At 46.2% G+C, this 12,500-nt stretch overlaps 3 protein-coding genes across 5 annotated transcripts in view; 2 read left to right on the top strand and 1 right to left on the bottom strand.

Annotated features, from left to right (window-relative positions):
• The first annotated feature begins 3,314 nt into the window (after positions 1-3,314).
• On the top strand, positions 3,315-5,222 carry otulina (OTU deubiquitinase with linear linkage specificity a). Its single transcript, XM_019879897.1, has 3 exons — positions 3,315-3,500; positions 3,725-3,846; positions 4,166-5,222. Exons 1-3 carry the CDS (start codon positions 3,387-3,389, stop codon positions 4,593-4,595), a joined length of 666 nt encoding a protein of 221 aa, XP_019735456.1. The 5' UTR covers positions 3,315-3,386; the 3' UTR covers positions 4,596-5,222.
• Positions 5,223-5,416: 194 nt separating this feature from the next.
• LOC109521827 (uncharacterized) lies at positions 5,417-11,614 on the top strand. The gene is made up of 11 exons (XM_019879893.1): positions 5,417-5,739; positions 6,599-6,837; positions 6,984-7,481; positions 7,882-8,064; positions 8,245-8,442; positions 8,690-8,763; positions 9,318-9,415; positions 9,726-9,899; positions 10,130-10,234; positions 10,479-10,748; positions 10,862-11,614. The coding sequence occupies exons 2-11, from the start codon at positions 6,683-6,685 to the stop codon at positions 11,096-11,098; spliced, it is 1,992 nt and encodes a 663-aa protein (XP_019735452.1). The 5' UTR covers positions 5,417-5,739; positions 6,599-6,682; the 3' UTR covers positions 11,099-11,614.
• Positions 11,615-11,756: 142 nt separating this feature from the next.
• ankha (ANKH inorganic pyrophosphate transport regulator a) overlaps positions 11,757-12,500 on the bottom strand; it is an 8,351-nt gene continuing 7,607 nt past the window's right edge. For 2 of the 3 annotated variants that reach the window (XM_019879895.1, XM_019879894.1), the window contains exons 12-13: positions 12,302-12,435; positions 11,757-12,222 (exon numbers count right to left, since the gene is read on the bottom strand). In XM_019879895.1, coding sequence (XP_019735454.1) covers positions 12,069-12,222; positions 12,302-12,435 — 288 coding nt within the window. In that variant the 3' untranslated portion in view covers positions 11,757-12,068. Of the gene's footprint in view, positions 12,436-12,500 lie in introns of all 3 variants that reach the window. The other variant, XM_019879896.1, reaches the window with a different exon arrangement.

The raw sequence follows: 12,500 nt of genomic DNA, 5'->3' as shown, positions 1-12,500 counted from the left end.
TGTGTGTGTATGAAGTAAGCTTGAGTCAGTTATTTACATACAAATATTCACGATATTTCTATGCCCGTGCGCTTCATACAGGTCAACAGAAAAAGTGTTTTCAATAACGTGGAGTGTAAATATTCTTCAAGGAAAGAATAAAAAAAAAATCCATCTTTTTAAGAGGCGCATAAAAGAAGTGTTTAGTGAAAGCAGACTTCAGGTGACCTCACTGTCTCTTCCAATCACCCCGGGCAAATGGGAGTACATCCCCCTATAGGAAAAGCTGTTCATTGACAAGTGGAAAGATGTGTTTTTGTTTTGGGGGAGCGGGGGTGCGTGTGGGGGTGCAGTGCAAACAGTGGCCTCTCGTCAACAAACCAGCAAACAACCACAAGCAGAAGGGCAAAGAAAGTAAAGTGAAGGGAGCCTTTTGAAAGCAAACTCCAAAAAGTTGGAGACGTCGTTGGTACTCCTGTCCATTGCTTTTGAAGACGAGAGGAGGAAACGAGTAAATAATAAAATAACCATAATACCAAAAAAAAAAGCACGCTGAGCAGATGCATTATTAATATTAAGACTGATGCGTTTTGGTCTTGCAGGAGGTTTTCAGCTTCGCTGGCAGACATGCATGCTCTGATGTTCCTTTGCTTGCCTTTTTTAATTGCGCCTGCCGATGAAAATGGGCACCGTCGTCTGCGTACTTGCTCAAAAAGGAAAACGCGTGCCACCGGTTTGTCAGTCAGCCCCACTTTGCCTTTTCCACAAGTCTAGAAAGCTCTCACAAACACACACACATTAGCCACCGAATGTGTGATTCAAATCGAATGGGTTAGTCAGTGGCTGCAAAACACCAAAATCAAAGTCCAACATCATGAAAATTTCCATATGATCAAAATAGTCAACCGGGTGCACTTTTTAGCACTTTATATTGATCATGTAGACTTTGGTTAAAGGTTTAGGATGCGCATTAGCTCCTCCACACTGCATGAAATCGCTGTCTGCTTGAACTGCTGCTTATTCGTTTCAACTTTTGACACCTCCGATCATACAAATGCAACACGAAAGGTTACGTTTACTTACGCTCCCGACTTGATGTTTGTCGTGCTTGAGCGGGGAAGTGCAACTTTTAATGTGTTTAGGTGGCACGCTTTTGAATCGAGCGTACGAGCAAGTTCCGGACCAAGCGTCACGTACGTCCACTTGAGTTCGTATACGGTACTTGAAACACTTGAAAAGTTGCGTTTAATGTAAACAGGACAGCAATCATGGCAGCAAGTCGTCCTTGAGCTTCTCTGGAAAATGTTGCGCCTGAAGAGGACCAGTCACTCGTGACCTCCTAATATGTCAAGTCATCATCGCAGTGCCGCCAAAACTCAACAAACTTTGGACTTTTGGTCAAAACAGAAAAGCACACCTCACAAATGAGTATTATTATCCTTTTAACATGGTATCAACTGTTATTGAACCTTTTTTTTCTTCCTGCGGCAGCAAAACAATTCCATGGTAAAGCAACACACTGAGCAAAACTATTGAATAAATGTTGCTTTGTGGAAAAAAAAAATGAAATCGAGTTGTTCAAGTGATGTGTCCTGTCATGCTCATCTCCTTTTGCGTTCTCATGAAGGCACCCCTCTTCAAAATGACCAATGGGGGGGGCGTGAATCGGTCAAAGACGGACCCCCCCAATGATGGCTGATGGCTGCACCTGCGTGGCCTCAAGATGGAAAAAAAAAACAGCTCGAGCACATTGATGCGCAAGTGTGGTGTAACCTCCCCATCTATCCGTCAAGAGGAGAAGGAGGAAGAAGAGCTCCCAAGGTGCTTTGCTGGCTCCATTGTGCTGCCGGCCTGTCATCTTAAATTAGGGACCACAGGCTCGGCCGGTGTGAGTAAAAAAAAAAAAAAAAAAAAAAAAAGGGAAAAAAAATCAATACTTGATGGGAGATTGCTCCCTGGAAAATCTGTTTTGATTCTGAGGATTAATTCTGGGGCAAAATGATGCGCCATTAGGCACCGAAAATGAACACGCTGGGAAATTGGAGGGAAATGCAGCAGTCGGGGAAATAAGTTTGGGAGCTTTTGGGGGGGGGGTCGATGGTTGTTTGAGGGAAGGCGGGCATTTGAGATTTTTTATGTACGCCCCTCATGGTACGTGGGCTCCCTCTAGTGGCGTACAAAACAATCACTGAATGAAATGTTCCAACTGGATGTTACAGTGGCTTGCGTCAACATTTTTTTTCAAACCAGTATCGTACATTTTGTTCAGTTCGTTTTAGTTGTATTTAACTTCTAAGTACAAAACAGTCACATCTTTGAAATGGGTTGGTTTTCAAACATTTATTTAGATACAATTTTTAGTTACAATCGTATACAATACACCTGTATTTATATCGCGCTTTCACAACAGCTGCAGCTGTAACAAAGCGTAATAGAACATTTAACATAAAATAACAAAAATACTATAGAACTTTAAAATATACTTTTTTTTAAAGAAAAAAAACAAGTGTTCATTTTGGATGGACACTCAAAAGCCTACTACACTACTATATTGTACTTATACTTTGACAGAAGAATTCTTTGAGGTGCTACTTAGTGTAAAAACATCAACAACAACAACCACTGCTCTAATGCATCCCGCTGTTTTTTTTTATTCCACACCAGGTTGAAATGCATAATTGATGCCTCACAATAATGCGTTTGATGGTCGTCGCGTGTTGAGAAGTGAAAACGGGAAGCTGTAAAGATGCAACGGACGGCGATAAATTCACCAGTAGCTCGTGTTTGATGGCCGTAATAACATCAACAACAACATTTGACTCGGAATAGAAGACGACAGCCGGGTTTTCATCACATTTCACCCACAAAAATGATAAATTATGCTGACTTTCGAGTATATGTAGGATTTTGCAGAACCCTCACACAGTCACACAGTCATACATACATACACACATACATTCATACATGATTGTCAGGATTCTTCTTCTACTTTCTTTTTCTTCATGTCACCTTGGGTAGGGGCTCCGTACAATTGAATGAAATAAACGGGAGTGTGAGTGCAGGGTGTTGACATAAATCACCACACGAGGAAGCCTTGTCGGGTTGAGGACGGACAGAGTCGACCTTAGCCGCCCCCTTGAACCAACCGGGTCTGGCTGGAGAGACCACCAGCCACGGACTAGTTTAATGGGAAACTCTGGCGCCACCTACAGGATTTATCTGTTTTACAACTCGAGTCTTTTGTGAGTAACTAGCTGCGTTGGCGCAATTTGCCCTGCAGGTGACGATGCTGCCAAATTGGAGCTGGCGACTTTGCCGTCGAAGAAGAAGCCGCTTCCGGTCTGACGTCACAACGCCATAGCCCCAATACGGTGCTGGTTTGCGTTTCTTCTGTCCACCTGGAAGCAATGTCGTGGCTGAAAGCGACGTCAAACGGGACCGACGACGTTTTTGAGGAGATCGCGGACGAACTTGACATTTCAGCCAAAGAATGGGCACTCAACATGAAGAGAAGAATTCGCGTAAGAGTATTTTTTTCCTTCACTTTCCTGACTCTTGATGTGTTGGTGTCGCTAACCGGAGGATCTATCACGATCTCGAGACCATCACAGATTCATCTGTTGACATTCTCAGAGTCGCTGTGGAAATGTACAATTTTAAAGTTGCATATAATACGTAGCGTAGCCCTGCTATTGTTCATTCATATACTTTGATTAATATTTTTCCATGTCAAAATGACCGTCAGGACGGTTATGTGGACGGCGCTGACGCCGGCGAGGACGCGGCGCTGGAAGTGGGCTTTAAGGAGGGCTTCCAAGAGGGAGCGGCCAAGACTCTGGCCGTTGGACGACTTCGAGGGATTGTATGGTACAGCCATATAGTCTTTTGCCTCTCAGAAAAATGGCTATTGCAGCATCAATGAAAGTAGTTGTACAAATAATCTTATGGTAGTCACTTGTGGCTGCATCACTGTTGTGTACTGCCTCCTGGTGGCCAAGGTGGGCAGACCAGCGGGAGCGGCACCATGAATTGGTTTGCAGGATTTGGGGGTGGGTAGGGGCGACTGGAATACATTAATAGCATTTCCATTCAATTCAGTGGGCAAGATAAGAAAGATCTGTCCATTTGACCAACGTTTTCCTTAAAATTGTTTTTCTCTTTTATTATATTTTTCGCTCCCTTCAAGCGCAATTGGGAGCTGGTACCAGGTGGAGCATCGCGGCCTGCCCTTCCCTGCCTCAGTCACGGATCTCCTCCAGCGCGTTTCGAAGCACGAGGATTCCATCGTAGCGGAAATCATGACGGCCATGGAGAAGCGGTTCCCTCCCAGCGCGAACGACGTCGCCGAGAGCCTGGAGGACCTCGAGATAGCACCGTTGAAGAACTGCCCAGAAAGCGACTGTTGCATGGACACAGATTGTCCTCCACATGGTCACACGTTACATTCAGTGGGCAGCGACAGTGACACTCGGTCATCGTCTTGCGCCCATGGAACAATTTTCAGCCAGCTGGTGCAGAGCTGCAGGGACATTGTGGCAGAGCTCGGGCTGCCTCCTGGGTTGTTGGAGCACATCAATGAGCTTGAAGATATTGAACTGACATCTTCTTCATACTGACAATGAAATATTGGGACATGGAGACAGTTGTCCTCTTTGGGGCTCTTTCCACCACCACAATGGCTTTGAAAGGCAACCATGACGAGCTGCACACTTTGGACTTGAATTTGAGAAGATTGATTGACATCCAAAAAAGGTGAGATCCACTGTAGGTAGGACAACAGATTGTGTACGGGTGGTGTCACATGGAGACCGAAATAATAACAATCATTTTAAAAACAAATGCAATGAATTCACTTAAGATTTCATCAGTTGTTTTAAAGTAAAAATAATTTTATTTTTTTACTAATTAGAATATAATTAAGATGTTTTTTTACTGTTTAAACGAATGAAATCTTCATTAAGCACATGGGGAAATCCTTTTCGGATCTCCAATTCCACATAATTTATGTATTTAAAATGATTTGGATGGTTTTGTCAGATTTATTATGACCTACTTTCTCAAAATCGTTGTTTGTGTAATACATGTAGTTAAAAATGCAAGTCAAATTCACTTGCGTTTCTTTAAATGTTCTTGAATGTGTTGAAATGAATAAACTGTTATTCATTGCACTGAAGAAAATACTTTTTAGAAGGCCAATTCTTTACTTAATTTCTGTATTAAAGATATTTTTTTCTTGGATAAAATCTGATGCATTATTTTATTATTATTACTATTATTATTGCTATGATTGTTATTATATTTTGTAATATCAGTTAAATTGTACTGCAATATCCATGGGGCCGATGAACGCAACAACGCTCGCTGCGTTCCGCGATGACGTCAGCGCGTCAAGCTGGAGGCGTGACCCTCTATAACCCCGCCCCAGCGGTTGTTCCGCTTTCTCTCTCCGGCACCAGCCCCCCATACCACACGCCCACCACCTTTTTTTAAATTTTAATTTCTTTTTTATACACTGTATATCACAAACAACATAATGTCCCACTCGCGTGAGTACAAAGGAGCTCCAGCGCGGCGCTGGAGTTCCTAAAGCAGCCGCGTCGAGAGGACCGGGCGGGCGTGTTGATTTGTGTGCTGGAAGTTTCCCAATGAGCTAGCACTAGCCGGCTAGTTAGCTTCACTTGGGCGAAGCAAAAGCCAAAGCAGCAGCAGCTGCGTTTCATGCTACCTGTCAACCTTGGACGCTTTCTACAGTCTTCTCAGGTCGTCCTTTGTCCGTCCCTTTAAACGTGTTCCTTTGATGATTTTGTGTGGGTTCTTGTTAGCGCAACAGTGGAACGTGTTGTTGCGCATTGTGACGCCACTCGTGTGTGGAAGCAGATCTTGGCATCATCTGTGATGTCGAATGTGTGTCATAAGTGTAGACAAGGGAGTCAACATTTTTTTAAAATACTACATAACACTGCGAGCACTCACTTGACCAAAACACTGGCTACAGTATGGAAGTATCGATGTCTTCAGATTCTCAATCGAAATTATTAGCGCTGAATGTTAACTAACTATCGAAGTATTCAACCGTACACTCTCCCTCTTAAAAAAATGCAACATTCAAAAGCTATTTCAGTAGCAAAACGTCACTTCCAAAAGCCAGGCCAGAGCAATCGATGGAGCAGTCATCCAACCTCAGCCAACCAATTGAGCTTAACCTGATTGGCTGGCGATGGACCTGCAAGTGACGCTATGCTGCTCAATTTGGAGCAAAATAAGATTCAGGGTTAGTCACTCAGTTTCGTGGTGGTCAGGGAATGAATTCAACGCAGTGAGTCAAAGCGCCACTGTAAGAATGAGGTTTTTTTTTTTTCCTCAACCAGTTCTGTACATATGTTTGTATTAATCAGAAAGTAGGTTCCCGGCCACCGCTGACCTTAAAACACACACAAAAGAAATGATGGAATGGGGTTTTGGTTGAGGAAAATGTTTATGGTTGTGTCATCTACACTGCATCACGCTGATACATGAGTATTTATTCTCCTGAAAAGTGTTTGCCATTTTTCCGTCGTGATGAAGGGGCAACCATTTTGTTCCAGCTTTTGTCCACTAACTCTTCATATTGTTTTTTCAGGCATGAGCGTCCTGGTCCAGCCGCATTCCTAGGACCCGAGGTGACGCTGTCAGGCCCCGCACTTGTGTTGACGGGAGCACTCCAATGGGGGGCTGCTGCTTTCGTCCTCAGCGTCCCTCTGGCAGTGCAGAGGAGCGAAGCGGTTTGCTAAAAGATGACACCAAGGCCGCTTCGCCCACGGGCTACTTGGCAGGAACGGTCGGGGGTACGTGTGGCCCGCAAGGAGACAACAACATAAGGTGAGACTTGAGCAAGCAGGACACTATAATCAATCAACGAATCAATACAAAACAATGGTGATTGAAATGTCCCCACTAAGGGCGGCAGGGTGGTCGACTGGTCAGCCCATACATGTTGCATCATGTAGTATTTTTGTGTCACCCAGGAAGATGACTGACACGGTGCCGTTAAAAGTGGAGGACACCGATGACGTGCAGTTGAAGCTTCCCAAATCAGATGTGTCTGAGTATATGGTTGCGCAGGAAAATGGATCCTTACTGGAGGAAGCAGCGCACGTGTCCGACAAAGCCGCACTCGATCACGGCACCACCACAGAAGAAAGTCTGGAGACTTTTCTGGACAAGAGCGGCTCATCTGTCCTCCCACAGGAAGTGGACTCCCAATGGGAATATGGTGACCGGTGTTCGGCCTCATCCGTTCAGGTTGGAAACCAAGATGGCAGCCCGCAAGAAGCGCAAATGTACGCAGACGTGTCTGATGTTTGCCGCCACGATGACGAGGGCGACGTGAGCTCTAAAGTTGCAAATGGCTGCACGATGGTGACGGAGCTTTGTTGGAACGAAGACGACGTGCCATCTTCAGCCCACACTCAGGAGGCAACCATGACCACAACGTGTCAGGAGAACATGTCCGAGCCCAACTGGTGAGTCACGCGACGCACGATGTGTTCTGTAGAATGGATGAATTCCACAAGATAATGTTGTTCGTCGTGTCTTGTCTGGTGTTTGCAGTCTTTAACATAGTACCCCTTGTGTGGAGACGGAGACCCCACATAATTGAAATGCCTTGTTGTTGAAAATGGTTTACGTTTGAAAAATCTGTTTCTGACAAAAATGCAAAGAAAAATCACAAGTGTGCATATCTGTACATTTTATTGAAAAATAAAACTGTAATGTGCTGAAAAAGTTTATCTTAAATTTGACTGTATCGCTTTCAAATGCCATCAGGTCAGTTTGTACTTTGCTGTGTTCATGTAGAATCATATTGCCCCATTTAAAAAAAAAAAAGTGAAGTTGTGATTTTTGTTTTCCCTCTGCGTGTAGCTTAGTGAATGAGGGCTCGGAAGATGGCGAGTGTTCAGCGTTGATGTCTGGCCAGGACGAAAAAGGCCACGATGCATGTGCGCAGCCCACAGAAGCAAAGCTGGGCGGTGAGGAGGAGAAACGCCCTGAAACACACTTTAACGATGTGGAGACGCTGACGGCCACGCCTGAAGTCACCAGCAGGTCAGCGGGTTGCAACTGCTTCCAAAACAACACACAGTACAGGACTCCTTGTGTTGTTTTGCGGTACTTCTCCTCGCGTCCACAAGGAGGCGTATGCGCACCAATGGCCTTTACCCATGATTGATGAGCACAGATTATAGCCTGCAGTTAAAAAAAAAAAAAAACGTTTGCTTTCTGCAGCCTGCATGGAACGAAGGAAAACCAGCAGGAAAACATCGTCCAGCATGTTGCAGATGATCAAGACGGGGTCTGCCCCGCAGCGACAGAGGATGACAAGAAAGTGGAAACGATGGAGGGCGGGGAGGCTGAGGAGCTATCTGAAGAAACTGCACAAGTGCTTCAAGAAGTCAGACCCGCTGAAGGCAGTTTGAGGAGCAGGTGCACTTCTAGAAGTTTATGTTCCCCTTACGTGGTCCTCGAGGACCGGTGTTGCTGACCCCTGGTATACTGTGTTACCTTTCAAAACAAAGAGAGCATTTTGACTTGTGGACGCAGAAGTTCATATGGAGTGTGCACTGAGGCACCCCTTGCAGCTCTGCTTACCTAACGTAAAGCCCCCCTGGCTAACTTTCCGTAATGTCTTACGTCCTAAAGCGGTTTCATGTTTTTTTTTTTTTCTTCCCAGTGATGAAGATCTGTACAGAGGAGAAGAGGAGTCTCCCAATGATGCACAAGCGGCGCCGTTAGAGAGCAGCCCACGTGAGCTCATCCGTGGATCTCGCTCCGAATCAGTCGTGCAAGTGCTGAGTGAAAGCATGCATTCTAAATCAATTGAGGTCTTGCTCTAACAAAGACACATAGCCCCCCCCCCCCCCGCCCCAACGTTTCATTCCGATGAGTCTTTGCACACAGCAGTCCGTCACGAAAAAATTGTGAATTGGATCCAATGCAAGTTCAACTACGCTCAAGTGCCTACGCAGAAACAATCCCGGTCGATTTGCAACAAGTCTTAACAACAAAGAAAAGACATCTCTTGTAAATCGCGGGAGCCCTCCAGGTCTCAAGCAGCTTGGACTGAATTCTGTTGAAGATCAATACTGTTTGTATTCTACCCCAGCGAGGGAAGTTACACCGTTTGAAAAAAAAAAATTGCTTGCTTGCCAGTTGCAACGAGTAGGTCACAAAAGATTTCGGAACATGTAGCATGCAACTCGGCTCGTGTTGTCGTTGCAGTCCACTGGTGCGTGTCAGACACCACAAGCTATGATTATGCCTTAGAGCAGACATAACGTTGTTCCTCATGTGCTCCACAGTGGAGGCCAGATGCAGTTTGGGCCCGGCGGTGGACATTTTGTCTTATAGCGAGCGAGAATGGAGAGGCAACACGGCCAAAAGTGCTCTCATTAGGAAGGTGGCTTGACTCTCTGTCTGCAGACTGCTGTTATTAGAAATATATTTAAAACGTAGACATTTAAAAAAATATTAAACCATGTTTAATCAATCTTATCCAAAGAAACTAATGAATGAATACATCTGTTGTGAAATTATTTGGTAATAAAATTTGATAGCTCCTAAACTCAATCAACATGATTTTAAGTCCTTGCTCGAAATAGTGGCAATGTTTTGAAAGCAATAGATTTAACCAAATGCAACGTGTCAATGTGTGTCTGCTTGTCTGGTTGTGATTTAGTTGTCGCTGACTCACTCTGTCCGTCCTGCAGGGTTACAAGGAGCTGTCGCAGCGCTTTGCGAGTGTGCGTCAAGTGCGGGGGGACAACTACTGCGCCCTGCGTGCCACCTTGTTTCAGGTGCTCTCTCAGGCTTCTCAGGTGCCCGTGTGGCTTCAGGAGGAGGAGGAATATGATGATGATGAGGACGAAGACGACGTGGCCGCGGTAACCCTCCACCTCCATCGTCCGGTTAAACACGGCCAAACATTATTGAGCATTAACCGCTCACCGTTAAACTTTCACACTTCTTTAAATCCTTTGTCATTCTCGGGACACATTAACTCTCACTTGTTTGTTTTGCCCCCCTCCTCCCAATAGCTTCTAGATGTCTAGCCTGGCTACATCACAAAAGAAGGTCAAAAGTAAGGGCTTGCCTTTTCTTGATTCTTTCGCAGGATCTGTCCGAGCTGATGGGTCAGTGGACGTTTCCAGGCGAGGATGAAGCGCAGCCGGATGCTACTGTGCGGCTTCAAAGCTCCTTGGAGATCCTCCGAAACAAGGTTCACGAGCGCCAAAGAATTTTCTCTTACCTGCATGGCCGTTGGTTCATCTGTTAGCTAGATGATGCAAATGTAACTTCACCAATTCCATTTGGTACATTGTGGAGGCTCGCGGCCCGGGCAAAGGGAGAATACGTGAAATTTCCATCCAGATCTGGTTCAAGGAGGCCTAGGCGCATTTAAAATGATAATAAGACTGTGACTTGGGTTTCTAATCAAGTCCCGTCTTCCCGGCCGTCCACAGTGGCACGCGGCGGCGCGCTGCCCGTCGGCCGCCGAGCGCCTCCTGCTGTGTGACGCCGCTTTTCGAGGGGGTGAGGAGGAGGCGGCCATGCTGGAGGCGCTCAAACTACTGATGCTGCGCCGCGCCGTCCGGCTGCACGCCGGCATGCGCGGCGGCCGCGACGTGCCGCTCTTCTGCTGGCTGCTGTTTGCGCGCGACTCCTCCGACTGCCCGCGTGCCTTCCTCGCCAACCACCTGAGCCGCGTGGGCGTCAGTGCCGGACTGGAGCAGGTGAGCATCACGACAAGAGCGTTCAAGAACAATAGCGAAAAATGTGTAATTAGGGAAATGTTAGTCTTTTTTTTTTTTTTTTTTTAAATCTAAATTGTCTTTGTGTTCGTCAGGTGGAGATGTGCCTGCTGGGCGACGCCTTGCACTGCACCCTGCAAGTGTACCGCCTGTACATGGCCGACACCGAGGAATTTGTGGCCTACTACCCTGCCGAGCACAAGGACCAATGGCCCCACGTCAGTCTCATCACCGAGGACGACCGGCACTACAACGTGCCCGTTGCCAACCTGGACCAAGAGGACAATAGGGAAATGGAAGAGGAGGAAGTGACGGCGGCAGCGGTCAGCTGAGAAGTTCTCCTTCCACGCAAACCCCCCAAAAACCTCAGGTCCGTCTCCATTTTTTTTTTTCCTTACCTACACTGGACGCGTCGGTCTCCTTAGGGTGACCTCATTAATTTATTATTTTCGTTTGGACTGCTGTCAAAGAAGAAAATCAGGTGTTCGCGTCGCATGAGCGCGGGAGTTTTCATTTTTGTTTTTTTGTTTTTTTTTTTTGCAAGTATTGCGCATATAACGCGTTGCCTTTTGCAAAGCCAGAGAGGAGGAGCGCAAGCCACAAGCCGTCAAAGGCCCCCGTGCTCCTCCCTGTTGCCTTACAACAAAAAATGCACAAGAGTGAATGAACGTGGCCTCTCGCTCATCAATAAAACGAAAGCACAAGAATCACTTGGCTTCCACCCGCCACTTCCTTCACAAGTGGACCAACTGAGGTGAAAACAAGTCTTACAGTATTTGCTATATTTACGGATTTGCTCATGGGAGTGGCAAAACATGAAGTACACTTAACTTAAAAAAAAAAAAAAAGCTCAGAATATTGTTCAGCTCGACCTGTCGACAACACTAACAATTGTGCACATTTGAACCGGCAGTACTAACATGATCACGGCTTATCAGCAAATGGCGGGAACTCGCCTTTAAACCTCCATCTGAAAACATGAGACGATAATAATAATAATAAAGCAATGTATTTGCCAAATAAGAATGTCTGTACAGTATATACAGTACATGAAGATGATGATGATGATGATTGGCCAAACATAAGCAGGTCTTGGAAGTGAATGCATGGTGATGATGATGATGATGATGAAGGAGAGGGATTCCCGACCCCTCGGTTCTGTCCAATATCCACTGTAGAAAACGATGGTCTGTACAGTCACTTTTGATGTCAAAACACAATTGCACAACCCAGCAAAAAGTCCCACGACTTGTGCGGATTTCAAATGTTGAAGCACGTTGCCTTTGTCCCCTTGCCGTCGTCTCATTTGTCATTCCTTTGTTTACCGGTAAACACCAAGGAAGCCATGACGCTATGTACACTCGTTGGATCAACGCTCCGATGGCTTTGTTTACAGTGCGCGTCGTCACGGAGATGGGGAGGGCGCCGTTGGGAGAATTCCTCCTTTCTCCCTCGTCTTCCCCCCCGCGGGAAGAAAAATAAAAACAAACAAAAACAAAAATAAACTTCGGAGAAAAAAACGTCCTCGGACTCACTCTCGCCCTTCGTCGTCCTCGTTGCCCTCGCCGAGCTCCTCGGCGCCGTCTGTCGGCGATCGCGAGCGCACCTCGCTCATGGGGGCCGAGTCCTCGGCCTCCACCACCAGCTCGTTGGACAGCTCGCTGTGACGCTGGTCACAACGCAAACAACGTCAGTTAGCGGGTTTCGGGGGGGGGGGGGGGGGGGTGTGAGACA

This window comes from Hippocampus comes, unplaced genomic scaffold (assembly GCF_001891065.2).
Source record: "Hippocampus comes isolate QL1 unplaced genomic scaffold, H_comes_QL1_v1.1 scaffold446, whole genome shotgun sequence".
Classification (NCBI taxonomy): Eukaryota; Metazoa; Chordata; class Actinopteri; order Syngnathiformes; family Syngnathidae; genus Hippocampus; species Hippocampus comes.
The sequence above is the reverse complement of the archived record's forward strand: the minus strand, read 5'-3'. Positions and strand labels throughout refer to the sequence as shown.

Coding starts and splice junctions, on each gene's coding strand:
- LOC109521827 (XM_019879893.1), top strand. CDS start 6,683: ATGGGGGGCTGCTGCTTTCGTCCTCAGCGTCCCTCTGGCAGTGCAGAG. Junction 8,443..8,689: donor GAAGGCAGTTTGAGGAGCAG/GTGCACTTCTAG, acceptor TTTTCTTCCCAG/TGATGAAGATCTGTACAGAG. Junction 9,416..9,725: donor AAAGTGCTCTCATTAGGAAG/GTGGCTTGACTC, acceptor TCCGTCCTGCAG/GGTTACAAGGAGCTGTCGCA.
- otulina (XM_019879897.1), top strand. CDS start 3,387: ATGTCGTGGCTGAAAGCGACGTCAAACGGGACCGACGACGTTTTTGAG. Junction 3,501..3,724: donor ACATGAAGAGAAGAATTCGC/GTAAGAGTATTT, acceptor AATGACCGTCAG/GACGGTTATGTGGACGGCGC. Junction 3,847..4,165: donor CGACTTCGAGGGATTGTATG/GTACAGCCATAT, acceptor GCTCCCTTCAAG/CGCAATTGGGAGCTGGTACC.